The 17,929-nt window shown below is 40.2% G+C and overlaps 1 protein-coding gene across 4 annotated transcripts in view; it reads right to left on the bottom strand.

Moving 5' to 3' along the window:
- The window catches only part of PANK2 (pantothenate kinase 2), a 31,167-nt gene that overhangs the window by 5,238 nt on the left and 8,000 nt on the right, over positions 1 to 17,929 (bottom strand). For 2 of the 4 annotated variants that reach the window (XM_075563956.1, XM_075563952.1), the window contains exons 2-6: positions 11,218 to 11,570; positions 7,476 to 7,729; positions 5,997 to 6,173; positions 3,001 to 3,124; positions 1,544 to 1,669 (exon numbers count right to left, since the gene is read on the bottom strand). In XM_075563956.1, the coding sequence (XP_075420071.1) occupies positions 1,544 to 1,669; positions 3,001 to 3,124; positions 5,997 to 6,173; positions 7,476 to 7,729; positions 11,218 to 11,325 (789 nt within the window). In that variant the 5' untranslated portion in view covers positions 11,326 to 11,570. The other 2 variants (XM_075563955.1, XM_075563954.1) reach the window with 2 other exon arrangements.

Genomic DNA, 17,929 nt, shown 5'->3' with positions numbered 1-17,929 from the left:
CAGAGCCTAAAAGAATCCAAGTGGGAAAGTATAAGCACAGAATTCCATAAAGTGTTAATGGCTGTTAGGAAGCTATCGGTTAAAAGAGGGGGAGTGAAGCCTAAGAAATTAATCTCCATGTCCCACTAGGAAATGGCTTGACTAGCAGTAGAAATTAAGCAAGAGTTATTTAAGTTACATTAAATTACTAATAATTATATTCAAAATAAGATTAAATAGGGTTTCTTTTTCATTCTACAAAAAGGACAAAATAGGTCAAAGATTGCAAAAAAGGCAAGATGTGTACTATATTACGTGTCTGTACCATGCAAGCTGGCAACAGCTATGTGAAAGAAAGCTTCCGGGGCAGTGGGCTAATGCTAATGAAGGAACAATTGGAGAGGAGGAGGGGCAGGGTGGTTGCACAACTTGAAGTGTGTCATCGGCACTGATGTATACATGAGAATACTGTTGAAGTGGTGAGGAACATGTTCTGCTACGCAGTTTCTGAGCCTTTTTTTAACTTACAAAAAAAGACACTGCTGCAAAAAAAGCTTAGTACTGAATAGAGACTTCAGAAAATGCACAGCAAAAAGAAATTGAAAGTGGAATTTTCCCTCCAATTTTGAGAAAAACCTTCATACATGCAGCACGTGCAATTCTGAAAATGATCCGTGACAATACTATCTAAAAGCTATCTAATACTATCTAAAATCCTCCAATATATGTGAACTGCCCAGCAGCCAGGGAACGTAAGGGGAGATGAGAAAGAATGCTTGGGCCCTGCTCTAAGAAAGAAAATCAAGTCAAGCGATTCAATGATTCTTTTCAGTTTATTGTTTCTCATCTGTCTACATGCTAAGTCCCCATGTAGTGTGGTTCTAATTCCTGGAACTATATTTCTACTTACATTTCAAAATACACAACTAAATTAACTGGCATGTGAACTCAATCAATACAGGTAAAGCAAAATCAAAAAACGAAAACCCAAAGAGTTAAGTGTTAATGCAGAAAATATACAAAGTGGTTAGAAATGAACAATGGCATCAAAAATATATAAGTAAATGTAAGTTTTCCCCTTCAAAATTGCATACGATCACATTAAGAGATCTTGGGACGGAGTAGGAGAAAAAAAGTCCAACAAAATTATAAAAAGGACAAGGCTTACCAATCTACACAACAGTGAACCTAACAGCCATGAGAAGCAACCATCTGAGAGCAAAAGGGCAGCATCTGCCCTAAAGCCAAGTTCAGGGGGTCAAGAAGAGGCAAGACAGGTAGATGGAAATAGGGAACCCAGGGAGGAAGTGGGATGGGTGCTGTCACACTGAGGGCATTGTCACGAAACACAACAGGCTGAAAGCTGTTGAATGGGAAACTACTGTCTCTGTAAACTTTCACCCAAACCACAATTAAACGTTTAAAACACAAGTCTTATGCCCCACCTCTTACAATAGAAAGATAAAAAGGAGGTACAACCGCCCACATCATCGCTGCTGCATTGGAGCATGAGCTGCATGCCCTTCATGTATATACATTGTATTACAAGAAATAGGCAACTTACCTCATGTTCTGAAAAAAGGGCTTTCAACTGCCCCTTGGACCAGTAATCCAAAGCATATGCCAAAAGTCGCATGGCGATAGTATTAATCCTCAAGAAATTTCCAACAAATACCACCTGGTTGATGTTCTGGACACATCAAAAAAAGGCAGTTAGTTTTCACCTGAATTCTCTCATAAAAGCTCCCCTCAAAACAGAATCTCATGTGCATTACACATCCCCAGATAATTCTGGCCTCATTTGAAAGCATGCAAGAGAATGTCACAGGAGAAAACAGAGCAAGAAAAGTATCTGTATTAAATATGGCAGACAACAACAACAGTATTATACTGCTTAGTCAGAAAAACTGGGAAACCCTTATTCAAAAGAGGTTAAGTGGCATAAGCTGGCAAATTGTGTAAGAAACATTATCAGTACAAAAGGGTACATCAACCTCATTAGTAATCAAAGCCAGATTTTAGACAAATTCTACAATCAACCTTCATAAAAAGGAACCCAGACATCCCCTGCTAAGAACGATCTAAGACCAGGGCAGCCTTCAGCAAAGCATCCAGGCACTACATAAGCATGGTCAGACAACGCCCACCCAACCCACAGCTTCGCAAAAACGATTACTGCAGTTATCACTTGGCAAGCAGGCAAGTGCCAGTACTAGATGAATGACGATATAAAAGAACCCCATCAAGAAATATAGCCATGAAGTTTGTTAAACTAAGTAAAAATATAAAATGGTAGGCACGCCAACAAAAATACCTTAAAATACACAGGAAACATGTAATACAGGTAAAAGTAGTACTAGGATATTCAAATGAAAACATGTTTTTAACTGTTTGATGCTGACATAATTCTTTTTAATTGAAAAAGCAACAGTTTCGTTATATTCAGGTGTTTTTTTTTCTTTCTTAAAGCCACACGCCTACGTTATCTATTTAATTAAAAATGTATAGAGAATAAGGCAGAAAGCTGCACCAACTGGTCCTCCTTCCCACGGGCAGCCCATTCTTGGTTCTTTCATAGCCCTGTACAATGCTGCTTGACCTGAACGCTACAAGGCAGCACTGTAAAGAAGCTGAAAGCACGAAGAAGCAGCTCTGCCGAGCTGGAGGTGGAGCCAGGATGGGTATTCCTCTGCCCGCTCGGTCTTCTCCCAGCTTCAAGGACCCTGGGGATTCCTTCCCAGAGACCCTAGAGTTCAATGAGAGCCACAGTGTAGTTACCCAACAGCACCACCCATCATTGGGGATCCTGGCAACCTTCCTCTACTTTTTCTGCAAAAGTATAGAATTTACTTCTAGGTAAGAAGCAGGCTCATCTTTGGTGTCAGAAAGGGAAAAAGCCATTACGGTTAACTTTGCACTGATATAAACCACCTCACACTACTAAGCACTACTCTAAGCAGGGGCCCACAGTTCACTTCCACATTCTCCTCAGAGCGGCGGAAGAAAGCCTGGCCCCCTTACTTCATTAAGGGCACACATTCTTGCTATGGAGCCAATGTTGTTGGTGATGGTGATCAGAGTTGCTCTGGCGAGGTCCTCCTTACTGACGGCCTCCCGCTTCTCCTTGCTCAGCATGTTTCCAAAGCTGTGGTGAGAACAAGAGTGCTCACTGCCAAAGCAGAAGCAACAGAGCCCTGCAGCTGTTGCTTTACTACAACAAAAGTGACTTTGAGGCTTCACATTTGCAAACCTCTTAGGACAACACAACAGGGCAGCTGCTCAGAGAACTGTAGTATTAAATGGCGCCCTCTAGTGTTTTGAATAAGCAGGTGGCTTCCTCTTTCCCTTGATTGCTATTTAAAGCCTTGCTTCCCAGTAGCAGGAACTCCCATTTCAGAAGGGATCTCACCACTACTCCTTGAATTCATCCCCATCTACTGCCCAGTTTGTTGTTCACTCCGGGGGTCACATGCACAGCTGATAAACCCACAGGTGAGTCTCAGAGGGAGCTACTTACTGTGTTTCAGAATCCCACAGAAGGTAAAATATTTCAAGGTACAAGGTGGTTTCAAAATGTTCATGGGAAAATGCCATTCGTCATTTTCATGTACTTTTTCACATTGTGCCCCCAGTTTACCAGCAGAATTGATTAAACCAAGAAAGAAACTCATGTTCAATCAATCAAAATAAGAAACGATTGCAAATAAAAGGCACAAACAAAAATTAGCATTTAGTTGCTGCTGTGTGCCATCAAATCAATCCCAACGCAGGAGCACTTACCCCCCTTCCTTGGGTTGCCACAGCTACCATCTTTACGGGCGCAGACTGCTACCGCTTTCTCCTCTGGGGGAGGTGGTGGGGCCGAACGGCTGGTCTTTTGAGTTAGCAGTTTAACACTAATCACTAGGGCTACTTCTGTTAGTCATTAAGAAAGTGCAATCAACCTGTTATATTACTTCATACTCATGAAGAGCTTTAAAACCAGGAAGACCAACAATAGCAACTATTGACAAGGATGTAGAGAAATTTAAAAGGCATTGAAGACGGGGATAAAAAATAGTAGTCACTTTGGAAAACAAAATGGCAGCCCCTCAAAAAGTGCAACAGTCACCTCACAAACAGCCCCTCCTAGAGTGGAAGCAGCAGCAAACCAGTGCGTTCCGATTCCCAGCCACTGTGGGGCAGAGCAAAACTGCTCCTAGGGTTAGTTAGCACCGTACATTTGATGGGAGCAGGCAGCCTCATTTTCTCCCAGAGTGGCGACCAGTGGGCTGGAACCACTGCCCTTACAAATAGAAACCCAATGCGTATCCCCAAGCTCCACCAGAGCATGAGGCAAAGCTAGTGAAGTGTGGTGTGGGTGGGAAGCACTACTGAATGGTTTAACTCGCAGCCTTCAGATCAACGTGAGTTACTGTACCACCTAGTAATTCCAATCCTAGAAACAAAAACAAAGAGCTGTACCTGAAAATTCCTAATATCCATAATAAACAAAAAGTAGGAAACATCCATATTGTCTATCATGTGACAATCTGGTAAATGTGGTACATACATCCAACACAAGAGTTTTCCTTTACTAAAAGGAATAAAGTACCATGTTTCATGCTACACACATGAATGAATTTTGAAAACATGACACTAAGTAAAAGATGCCAGTCACAAAAGACTGTCTTTTACCAGGCAAATCTCGAGAGGTACAGAATTGATCATGTTTGTCAGGGACAAAGGGTAGCTAATGGATACAGAGCTTCTTTCTGGAATAATGAAAATGCTCTCAAACTGGATTATGCTGATGGTTACAAAATGTGAACCTACACCAGTAGTCACATAGAGTCAATTCCAATTCTGTGAGTGTTGGAGTAGAACTATCCCTCCTGGGTTTTCAAAATGGCTGATTTGTCAGAAGCAGATCACCACACTTTTTTTCTGAGGGAACCCTAACAAACTCGCTGCCATTGAGTCGATGCCAACTCATAGTAATCCAACAAAACAAAGTAGAATTGCCTCTGTTGAGTTTCCAGGGGTAACAGCTGTGCATGGGAGTAAAAAGCCGTCTCCCTCAGAGCCACTGGTGGTTTCAAACTGCGGACCATAAGTATTGTGTAATGTAACCAATACACCACCCGGACTTCTCTCCCAGGGACTCTATAAAGATACTGTTGAGTTCCATCAAGTCGATTCTGATTCATAGCTACTCCAAGCACAACAAAATTAAGTCTCGTCCGGTCCTGCAACATCCTCACAGCATCATTATATGTTTAAACCCATTGTTGCAGCCGCTGTGTCAATCATCTGCATGATGACCTTCCTCTTTTTCCTTGACCCTCCACTTCACCAGGGACTGGTCACTCCTGATAACATCCAGAGTACATGAAACTATGTTGTACCATCCTTGCTTCTGGAGAGCTGCACTTCTTCCCAGACAGATGTGTTTGTTCTGGTGAAAGACCAAGGTGCTTTCAGTATTCTTCACCTGCACCCTAACTCAAACCCAGCAATGCTTCTGCTCGCTTCCTTAGTCCATGTTCAACTTTCACACACGAGGAGACTGAAAAGACATACCATGGGTTGGGTGTGCTAGGCACAACTTAGTCCTCTCAAAGCAACATCCTTGCTCTCTAACACATTAAAAGAGGTCTTGTGCAGATTTGCCCAATACAATGTGTCATCTGATTTCTTGACTGCTGTTTCTATGAACACTAGTTGTGGATCCAATCAAGATGAAACCCTTGATAAATTTTATTCTTTTCTATTTATCATGATGTTGTCTGTTGGTCCAATTGTGAGGATTTTAGTCTTTACATTGAGTCATAATCATCAACAAGCGCTTCAAGTCCTCCTCACTTTCAACAAGCAAGGTTGTCATCTATCTATCTCAATCTTCTTCATAAATATAGTGGAAAACACTAAATTATACACTTTAAGCACCTTTACAATATGTGAACATCTCAATAAAGCAGTTAAAAATTAAAAGCATACATTCCTATCAATTCTATAACACACACTCACTCCCTTACCTTGAAGCCACAGCCCAGCCTGGAAGTCCGAATCTCTCATAGTCTCCTCCATAAATGTCTCGCACCAGTTTATCCACCTTGGTGCTATCTCCACGAGATGCCATTTCAAGAGCTTCTTCAAAAGTGGTACAACCAGTAAGAAGACAGCAGAGACCAAAGAAGGTTCCTCCTCCAAGACTGATTAAAATAAAAAGCAGTATTATAACCTTTTAAAAAGCCAATCATAGCAACAACAAAAGTCAATCACAGATAACATGCTTTAAAAGGATGTGGGGGAGGTGGGGACTGGGCAAGATACTGGGAGGTCTGATAAGTTGTTTCAGTTGTTGAATGCACATTCAAAACTCCGACATGTAAATATCCACCTAGTTCACACAATGAAGCACTTAAAAAAATGAAACAGCAAAGTAAGAAAGGAATACTTGTGAACCCCACATCATATGTATCAAACCCAGTATTGCCCCAACCAAATCATATAGTTGCTACCAGTAGGAAGTCTGTAGAATGATAACAACAGAGTGCATCAAAAACAAATACAGATGAGAGCCAATAAGCAGTGGCAAACGCAGGGCTGGACTCCTGACCTTTGTTCCCTGTGCTGTGTAGGTATCTGCTGAGTGTGAAGAGCCTCTGGTGCTGTGCCCATCAGCCCATTCCACTAGGCTCATGCTATCACCTCCTCCCTTCCTCCCTCTCCTGCTCATGCCCCCACTCTCACCCAAGGACCTTCACTGTTCATCATCCCAACATACCCCTCAATTACTCTTCTCTCTCCCCAAAAATTACTCCTCTCGTTTTATAACCTGTTTGGGTGTTCATCCCATTTCCCAGCCCAATTTTCTTGAGTGACCTCAGAGTCCTGAACCAAAGCAGACTCCTTCCCACCTTCTGCTTGACTGTGACCCCCACCCCAGACTACCCTTCCTCTTTTTTCTATTTATCATAATGTCAATTTCTAGATCTTACTTGATCTCTTGGTCATGTGTGTTTACACATATAAAATTCAGACATTTCAAAGTTAGACCTTTGCCTTAACTTCTCCTCATAGATAATACCTAGTAGCTATAGTTATCTTCTGTGCACTTACCACAAACTCCCAGCAAGAACTACACACAATAAAGCACGATGAGTTTACTAGTGAGATATTTTATGAAACAATTCACCTCAACTCACTGCTGTGGAGCTGATGCTGACTCATCACTACCCTATGGCACAGACTGTACCTCTTTATGGGAGTAGAAAGCCCCTGCTTTCTCCCATGAAACAACTACAGTAATGAAACATGAGTAGAGGTTAACGTAGATCATAAGAATTGTCAAAGAGAAATGCTGTTTGCATAATCCCAGGGGGAAAAAACTGAACCTCCCACATACATAACAGATCTTGAACATATAGGAAGTCATATGCAATATCTGAACACTCAGTTTTAACCTATTATGACAAGAACAAGAAGCACTGGCATTCTTATAAAAGACTTACCTGGTACCTGTAACCCGCTTATAATTATCTTTGGAATACACTGCTAGGATGCTAACCCCAGAGCCAATGTTCACCAGAAGCAGAGGATATGGATTTTTCAAATCAAATGGTAACTTCTGACATTTCTCAGAATCAGCAGGATTTTCAAAGTAATAGCACTGTGACCGTCCATTGAATCCAACTGAGTCAATATACAAAATTCCTTTTATTAAACAATCTAGTTCATCAAGTTTATGAAGCTGAAGATCACCTATCTGTAAGGAAATAAGACATATTCAGACTTTTTAACAAATGGGAAATTCCATTAACAATGCATCCCCCTCTATAATCCAAAAGACCCCAAAAGCACTTCTGGGTATGTATTATTTGTGCATGTTTTATAGAACAGATTTGGGGACAACATCCATAGGACAGGCTTGTAAGATAGACTTCTAGTCCTACAGACTGCTGAAGTCTCATCCCCATCAGAAACCAACTTCAAAAAATCCAAGTGCCAGTGACCACATGGTGACCCAGAGTGGGAGTCACAAGGACTCTGGTTGCATTCCAAAAGCCCATCTTTCGGGAGCTGTATCAAAATAGGCCACATACATTAGCACTTAATAACTTGAAGTCAAAGGTAAAGTGCCCAATTAGAAGATAGATTTGCTATCTAAACTAGTGTCTCATGGGGGTAAGGGGAATATTTTAGCAGTATCAAAATTTAAGTCATTTTTATCAATAGAATTCTATTTAAGTTAAATAAGAATGATTAAAATAGTGTTCATATACGTATGGAACACTAAAATATGCTTAGTTGTGGGGTGATTAGAACTGTTATTTACACTGCTGGTTGTACTGTAAAATAACACAACCAATATGGAAAATAGTGTGATACTTCTTTATAAAGCTATAAACAATCCCACCCCTCAGATCCACATCCAAGATATATGAGCAGTGACATAAACAGACATGCACATCTATGTTCATTACAGACTATTTACATTTGCAACCCAGTGGATACAACTTAAGTGCCCATCAACAACTGCATAAACATATTGTGGTACATACATATAATGGTAGATTCCACAACTATCTGGACTAATGATTGGTCCAGAAAAAAAATCCACTCTGGATGAAACTGAAGGACATCATGCTAAGTGAAACAATCAACCACAAAAGGGCAAATAAAATGGAGCTTTCAAAATTTCGTGGAAAAATTGAATTCAAAGATAATAAAATTAGTTTTTGTTTTCCATTTTTTGAAACCCCTTCATACTGCATGATACCATTTTATTTAAAAAATCATAAACAGGATTACACGGAGAAAACATTTTTGATGGTTACCAGGGATGGGAAGGGGAGGCAGGGCAAATCACTTACTAGATAGTAGACACATTCTAGCGAAGGGAGAGACAACTCACAAGACAGGGAAGTCAGCACATGACCATGGTGCACGAAGACAATGCCAGGTGCGGAAGAATAAAGGGCACGATAGTAAGTACTGTGATACACACAATTCTGCAGCAGTGGAGATAACCCGAAATGCTTAAGTGGTTTACCAGTCGTTAAGCATGGTCTACAGGTGTGGGAGGGCATCCAATAGTACACAGTACATGTAGGTACCGTTGTGGGCGTGTGTGTACTTGTATGGCCCATGTGCATAATTCACATATACTAGAAGCTTCAAAAAGTAAAAGGGGAAAACGTCATTATTTCCATTTTGTTCTTGAAGTCCCTTCAAATAATAAAGCACACAAGGGCACCATTATGGAAACCCCTTAGTCATGTGCAAACACCTGTGTGACTGAGTCCCTGGGCTGGAAAGGCTAAAGGACCACAGTCTAGATTGACCAGCCCGCACAGTTCGTAAAGAGAACATACCTATATTCTTAGTGGGTAACGTCAGGGGTCTTAAAAGCTTGCCAGCTGCCACTCCTGACAGAAACAATGCAGAATGAAGAAAACCAAAACTCCTGGATATAATTAGTCCAAAAGACTAATGACCCGCAGTCCTAGCAGTCTCCTCAAACCTGAAACCAAAACTAGATGATGCCCAGTGACTGGTCCAACCAGAGACACATCAAAGGTTCCAGGTAAAATGAGATAAAAATGTAGAAAACTCAAATTTGTAAAAAAGATCAGACTTTACTGGGGAAACTGAAATTACCACGCTTTTAGCCAAAATTGGATCCACCGCCAGAGGTTACCTTTCAGCCAAATTAAAAGACTAGCCTGTAAAATAAACAATAGCACAAGAGAAATGTGCTGCTTACAACAATCAGCTAGACACGACCAAACAGGCAACATGTGCCCCAAAACAAGGAAGGGCAGATACAATAGGGAAAAACATAAAAACAGGAAGATGCTGACCCATTGGGGGGCAGCAATCAATGTCCTCAGAACAATCTGTGTATGAACTGGTGAATGGGACACCAAATTTACAGTGTAAACTTTCACACGATGTTATAAAAAAAATCTTTGTACTAAAATGGGAAGAACTCTAAGATATGATGTTAATCACAAAAGCAAGCCGACAAATGTTTTCTAAAATACCTACTTTTTGGTATATCTAGAGAGACAGCAACTAGATGAATAGTTTCTTAGCATTATATACGACCCAGGAGGTTGGGAGCTAACAATAACGGGCACAAGAGTGAACAAAAATGCCCTAAAATTGATTGTGGTGATGAATGCACAACTCTCATTAACATATTTAACCCACTGAATTGTGAGCTATATGAATTATATGTCAATAAAATTGTTAAAATGAATATCTGCTTGGTATGCTTGGACACGCTACAGGACATTTCTACTCTGTCCTACAGGACAGGCTTCCGTTAAGTCGAAATCAACTTAATGGCAGCGAGGGTTTGTTTTCTGGTTGCTTGTTTATGAAAGAAAAGGAATAAAGGACAGGAAAAGGATGAAGTCACAAACCAGACAATGATACACAGACAAAATAAAACAGAGAACATGTTGAATAACAAGGAAAAAAACAATCTCCTTTGGACTGAAAACATGGTCACTGAGGCGATTTCAAATCTAAATGTATATGGCAGCCTAAAAGCAATGGTCTTGTCCAATTCTCTGGTCACCCTCCCTCACCCGCCCTTGTATCTCCTCCCAAACCACCTCGTCCATAGCCTGCTCAGGTGTCCATTGAACAAGAGCACAATCAGGTGCCAGCTGACAGTCCCCCTCTGGGTCCAGGCAGGACCTAAACAAATGCACCCTGGCCTCGAACGCAGCACAGAGTGCTTCATAAGGCACTTTGGAGAAGCGGGCTGTGGGACTGGCCCTGGGGTCTGACCAGAAGGCCAGCCTGCTGTTTTTGTTTCTAATTAGCAAACTTGCCAGGAAATAACTCAAGAGGTCCAGAGCAATTAATGGTAGACAAGTGCTTGGAAGTCATTTTATGGCAAGGAAATAACATGACTTTTAAACATTATTTTTCAATCTCACTGTCCAAATAGTGTTTGTTTCTTACTCTGCTTAGACCAGACTCGCTTCTAGTTTTAATACTAGAAGACCCACATGGTCTTTTCCAGTAGTTCTGATTCTCATCACTATTGGACATGGGCCAAAAATAAACCAGACACCGATCTCTACACGAGTCACTCCTGATTATCACCAATTTGTATCTTAATCGTAATTCAATATGAGAAAATTCAAGTTCTGATAGAGATGGAAATCTTGCTCTTGGTATTATTTTTAACAGTCAGATTACCATAAATTGTATATAAGCTAAAAAAATGCATACTGTTAGAAAATCCTGCTCAAATTTGTACGCTCCACCTCCAGTGGCACAAAAGACAGTGTGGAGACTTGAGAAGTTTTTATCTCTGCCCATTTGAATAAAAGCAGGCATGTCATGAGTAGGAAAGCGTATAAAGTGCAGATTGCCTTTGCGTCCACACAGAGTCAGGTCCTTCAGCTCGAGGTGCACGTCCCGGATGCCCGTGGACCCGTAAGCCACATTGGAGGTCAGGTACTTTCGAATGCTTTTCAAACTTTCTACTTCTTCTTCCTCTTCTTCAGCAGTGATGTCTTTGGGTTCAAAATAAACCAGCTTGACCAAGGTCCCACCAATATCCAAGCCAAACCACGGAAAAACTAAATGGGGAAGAAGGAAAAAAAAAGTCAGAATGTTTTTTCCCTAAAAACTGCAGTTACTGTAACTTATTTCATAGTCTGTGGCTTTCAAAAGATATAATCACAAACAATAAGAGTTATGGGAAAAGAAATATAATTTTATTTAGTTTGCAAACTTATCTTCAAGTTTTATCTATTTTATTTTCTAATTTTAAAAACCAGGGCAATCTAAATAGGGCAAAGATTGAAAAGAACATCAGAATACTGATTCAAATTAGTATTACAAACAAAACCTACCTTGCATTACAAAATATGCAAAATAACTAAGACTGGGCGAAACAAATGGGGAAGGGAGGAGACAGAAGCTGAGAACAAAAAACACCAGCCTTCCTACTGAACTAAAGGAGTATTAAGAATTTTCAATGCTTATCAACACATAATAAACTGGCCAATACTATACAGTGATGTCTGCATGGAAATCCCCAACTCTACATATTTCCATTGACTAATTTGTTTCTCAAAACTTGATATCCTAAAGATGAAAGGTTTCTTTCAATTAGCTTTGGCATACGTTCTCAAAATGTTGCTTCCGGAGTTTACGTCAAGATGGGTTGCACTGATCCCTTCCCACTCTAAATTCTAGAAATGATTAAAGACAGGGATCTGATATATCCTCTAAAATAATTCTCAGGAAAAAAAATGTGACTGTAAGCAGAACTAAACTTATAGAAGCATTGACTGTCCAGTCCAACCACTTCCGTGGCCCACACAGATCCAAACAACCAAACCCATTGCCTAGAGCCTTTTGACTCAGAGTCAACCCTTTATAAAGGTTGAGCTGCCCCACAGGAACGAATCAGACGCCTCAGAGGAGATGCTGCCGAAATTGAGAGCAGCTATGGCTTAGAGGAAGCTAATTTACAAGCTGTAGATAGGGATGATTGCCTGAGGGAAACAGGAGCAGACCTGGGACAATCACGGGAAATATATTTGACACAACTGGTCATGCCAGCCACTACCCTCTGCTGATTCACCACCCACCCTCACCCCCCATAAAAGCAAACTCTTAGTGGACACACACATTTACTCAGAATGCATCCACCCAGGTGGTTGTTCTTACCCAAAAAGAACGGAAAGCCCCTATGTCCCATACATCCCATCTCCTTCCTACAAGCATGTTTTGAAAACAAGGATCCAAACACTTACTTGTGGAAAAGATGGCACGAACAAACAGAACTCTTAAAATAGAAAACTACAACTACACACCTAATAACCCACTGAGAGAATGAAGTCTTGCACCAAACACTATACACTACATGATATCGTTTATAAGAAACTCCAGACAGGGAGGGTGGAGGGAGAGTAGGGGAAGGAGGGGCAAAAATGAGGAGCTGATACCAAGGGTTCAAGTAGAAAGCAAATGTTTTGAGGATGATGGTGGCAATAAATGTACAAATGTGCTTGACACATGGATGGATGTATAGATTGTGATAAGAGTTGTACGAGCCCCAATAAAATGAGTAAATTAAAAGGCTTTTTGCTCACCAATACCATTTTCAATGTTCTTAAAATATCTCAACAGGCTCCCAGAATGGTCTTGTGTCCTTTGAGATATCTATCACACAATTATTCCTAGGGATCTAAAAAAAAAAAAATGACTGCCATAAGCTTCTGCTTTAAGCCTCCTGCCTTAAATTGAACTGACCAGGCAGACCCCATTAGAATAGTTTTAATGGAATTTCTTTTTGTTAGAAGGCACCCTACCGAGATTACAAGTGTGTTGCTGAGAGAAGCTGTCCACAGCCATCCACTTCAACAGAGACATATTTAAGCATATTTTGTTTACGATAAACCAGTACATGTATGTCCTGGAATCTGAGTTGTAATACTTTTTTATTTAGTCTCATCTCTGTCAAAACGCATGGCACTGTACACTTTAAACAGATAAAGTTTAACATATGTATCAGGAAATCTTAAATATTTCCAAAGCGAAAAACATTTGTACGACACATAAATCACATAAAATCAAGTTTACACTGCTCCCCAGTGACACAGGCTAGAAGACTAGCTTCAAGTTTTAAGGATCAAGATTTAGAAATTTATATCCAGCCAAAGCAGCTTTCAAGTCTAAGTGCAAAATAAATTTTTTCACAAGAAAGAGCTCAACGTTTGCTACTCAAAAACCTTCTCAAAAATAAACAGCAGGTGCACAATATAATTTTAAAATAATCTATGAAGATATGCACTATACACAACAATGAAAAGCAGCCATTTGGAACTTACAACTTCAAATGATTTCAACAAATGAAGCTGAAGAGGGAAGGGAAAGACAGTGAAAGGAAGCTCTGTCTAGTTCAGGGAAAGCAAGATAGAGATTCTGATTAATCCTAAATAAAGTTGCCATTAAGTGTGTTATAAATTTATAGATAAAAAATGGAGAACAGGTCTTTCAAACCACTGGGTGGGTCAACTAATTTGAGAACAGAGGAGGGGAAAACAAAGTAAATGCGAAACAACAAATTATAGTAATGAATGATTGGGCTGAGCTGAAACAGGTCAGCTGCCGGAGGTCAGCAGCTGCCCCCGAAATGAGGAGTCCTAAGAACAATGCCTGGAATGCCTGACTCCAAGAAATGGCGGGCCGGCCAGCCTGCCAGAGCTGGTGCACTCCGTCTGGGCCATGAACCTTGCTGCTGCAGCACAGAGCCCTTCTCCCGGCTCTCCTCTAAAAAACGCAGACCCAGCAAAGCCCGGGATTCCCCTGGGCTACTTGCTAAGCCATGGGGCTGCGCCCAGGAACTCCCCCCAATAAAGCTATTTCTGTTTCTGTTTTCCCTTTGTCCTTTCAGTTACTTTGTCTGTATCCCTGTGCCTCAGTTTACCTCTCAATGACTACAAAAACATATCAGTAAACCAAAACCAAACTCACTGCCATAGAGACAGTATCACTAAGCAGGGGTAGATTACTAAATTTCTCTTCCAAAACAAACAGGGAAAGTCAACTATATGCAGAGCGCTATAAAAAGACACTTAATATCCAAGCAAATTAAGGTTAGATAAATCATAAAGCATCCACAATGCAGTCACATCCTAGGAAGTCAGTTGCTTTGTTTACAACGGAAATGACAGAATTACTCTGATCAGGACCTTAAACACCGTACAAAGACCAATACAGCAGATAAAATACTTAGCTTACATTTAGAAGCCATGGGTAAAAGGCATACCTATGTTTCAGACCAAGGAACTATGCTTAGTTAAGAGACACCTCTCCAAATAGTAATCCACAGAGGAAAAAATACACATCTCTCGTCTCGTCTCTCAATCACAAATTATATGAAGCTTCAAAGTAAGTGAAAATAATGGAGTTAAAAGGTAATGTATCCATGAACTTCTGACGTCTCCTCCATACTCACTGAAGTGGTAGTGGGTGAAATCGCTGACGCCCATTTATTGAACTGATGATTTGCCACACTTCTCACTGTTTGGATTTGAGTGGGACAAAGTAATCCATGCTGAATGTTGAGAGAGCAAACGCAACTAACAGCAGCAGACAAAACACAATTCCTTTTTTAAAAAAGGGACAAAAAGTGTGTCACATGCACAAAAATGGTATAACTGATAAATTTGGTCATGATTTTATATGCTATAAGACACATTTCAAAAAAATCTTCAAAATAACAATTTACAAATCAGTGTAAGAATGGACCGTCTCAGAAATATGCAGATCAATTACATACATACACATAAAGGTATGATGGATCTATTAAACACAAATAGAATTCTGTATCAAAACGCAAACACACTTTTACATGGAGGAAACTGAAGTGAACGTCCTTAAAGGATATCAAAGAAGAAAACAAATTACATTCACTTACCAAGATACCCAAACAGACACAAAAAAATAAACCTATATGGTGGGATAAACAATATAGAGGATTAAACAACAGAATCAATGGTTGGGGGGAAACCGGGAGAGGGAGAGGCAGAAGAAAAGAAGCAGGTGTTAACAAACCCAGGGACAAGGGAACAAGTGATCTAAAATCCATAGCAAGGAGGGCACAGGATGATTGGTAGGGCTTGATCAAGGGCAATGTAACCGAGAGGTACTACTGATACCTTTTGAAGGCCAAACATTATAGTGGGACAAGAGGAAAGTAAAAGAAAAGAGAGAAAACAACTAGGAGGTACAGGGCATTTACAGAGGTCTAAATAAAGACATGTACATATGTAAACATATTTTTATATAATAGGAAAATAGATCTATGTACATATATTTATATGTTAAGTATTAAGGTAGCAGACACACATTTGGGCCTCTATTCAAGTACTCCCTCAACAAAAAACCATTTCGCTCTAACATTCTGGCATTCCGTGATGCTCAGCTTCCCTACATGTTCAATGAAGACAATATGGGTGCATAAGCAAATGTGGTGAAGAAAGCTGGTGGTGCTGGCTATCAAAGATATAGTGTCTGGGGTCCTAAAGGCTGGAAGATAAACAAGCAGCCTCTAGCTTAGAAGCAACAAAGTCCACATGGAAGAAGCACACCAACCTGTGTGATCATGCGGTGCTGATGGGATCAGGTATAAAGCATCAAAGACACAGAACAAAAAATCATCAGTGTGAATGAGGGAGAGGGGCGGTGTGGAGACTCAAAGCCCATCTGTAGACAATTGGACAGCCCCTTATAGAAGGGTCACATGGAAGAGTCAAGCCAGTCAGGGTGCACTACAGCACTGATGAAACATACAACTTTCCTCTAGTTCTTTAATACTTCCTCCCCCACCACTATCATGACCCCAATTCTACTTACAAATCCAACTAGACCAGAGAATGTACAGCTGGAAACACAGGGAATCCAGGACAGATAAACCCCTCAGGACCAAACCCCAGTGATACAAGGAGGGTAAGGGGAAGATGGGGGAGAAAAGGGAAACCAATCACAATGATCTACATATAACCCCCTCCCAGGGGGGATGGTCAAAAGGAAAAGTGGATGAAAGGAGACAGGTCAGTGAAAGACATGAAAATAATAATAATTTATAAATTATCAAGGGTTCATGAGGGAGGGAAGGGAAAAAAGAGCTGACACCAAGGGCTCAAGTACAAAAAAAATATTTTGAGAATGATGATGGTAACAAATATACCAATGTGCTTGACACAATGGATATATGTATGGATTGTGATAAGAGCTGTACGAGCCCCAATAAAATGGTTTAAAAAAAGAAAGAAATCAAAACAAAATATTCTAAATGACTGACAATGAACTCATTACATATCAAAATCAACAGGATACACCAAATATAATGAGAATGTTAGATCATCTTTTAATAGCATTTTCCACAAACTTCTTGAAGTTCTCTCATAACTAGACCCTTCACTGCATGAACTTATTTAATGTTATTACAAATTTTCAAGCTTAAGTACTATAATCAACCCACTTTACAGATTAGTAAACTCCAGAGTTTAAATAACCTGCCCAAGATCACATTTAAAAAAAAAAAAAAGTAAAGTCAGGCTCAAATCTAAATGTCAACTCCAAAGCACTTTTAACAATTATCTAAACAATCCTAAAAGTACAGAACACATGCTCTTTACTAATAAAAAATTAAATTTAAAAGTAGTTCAGTGAAAGTTATACTCTAAATCAGGGAAGAGGATCAACAAAACAAAAAATAGAGCTTTACCTAGGGTTGCTCATTTCCTAACAGTAACGGTTTCTTCGTATGGCTTAAGAATCCAGGAACTGGGAAACATGGGCAATCCATTTGTTCTAGACAGCAGTGGTGATTGTTTCAGGCCACAATACTCTTGTCCTGTCTAAACAGTCAGCTTGTCCTTAGGGACACAGATCACTGTCACTGACTATTGAGCGCAAAATACTGTCAATACTATAAACGCTGGACTAATCATTCTTTTATTTGAAACACCAGGGAAAAAATGATGGAAAATATCATTCTTACTATGCCATCATACTCCTTTTCTCAATTCTAGAACACCTATTTATCCCTTTTCTCTAGTGAGTCCTTCCACTAATTTGTACATGCCCTTTGGTCTGCTCACATATTTCGTATTCTAGTAAGACCAGGGGTTCTCCACCTTCCTAGTGCTGTGACTCTCAACACAGTTCCTCATGTTGTGGTGAGCCCCCCCAAACATAAAATTACTTTCATTGCTACTTCTTAACGGTAATATTGCTACTGTTATGAATCGGGCAACATCTGTGAAAGAGTCATTCCACGCCCAAAAGGGGTCACGCCACACAGGTTGAGAACCACTGGTAGGCGAACTAGACTGCACTTAGGATGCATTCCTAAACTCTCCCCCAAAGCAATTATGTAACTGTTAACAGCCGATAAACATATCATGGCTCAAATGAA

This window comes from Tenrec ecaudatus, chromosome 12 (genome assembly GCF_050624435.1).
Source record: "Tenrec ecaudatus isolate mTenEca1 chromosome 12, mTenEca1.hap1, whole genome shotgun sequence".
NCBI lineage: Eukaryota > Metazoa > Chordata > Mammalia > Afrosoricida > Tenrecidae > Tenrec > Tenrec ecaudatus.
The sequence above is the reverse complement of the archived record's forward strand: the minus strand, read 5'-3'. Positions and strand labels throughout refer to the sequence as shown.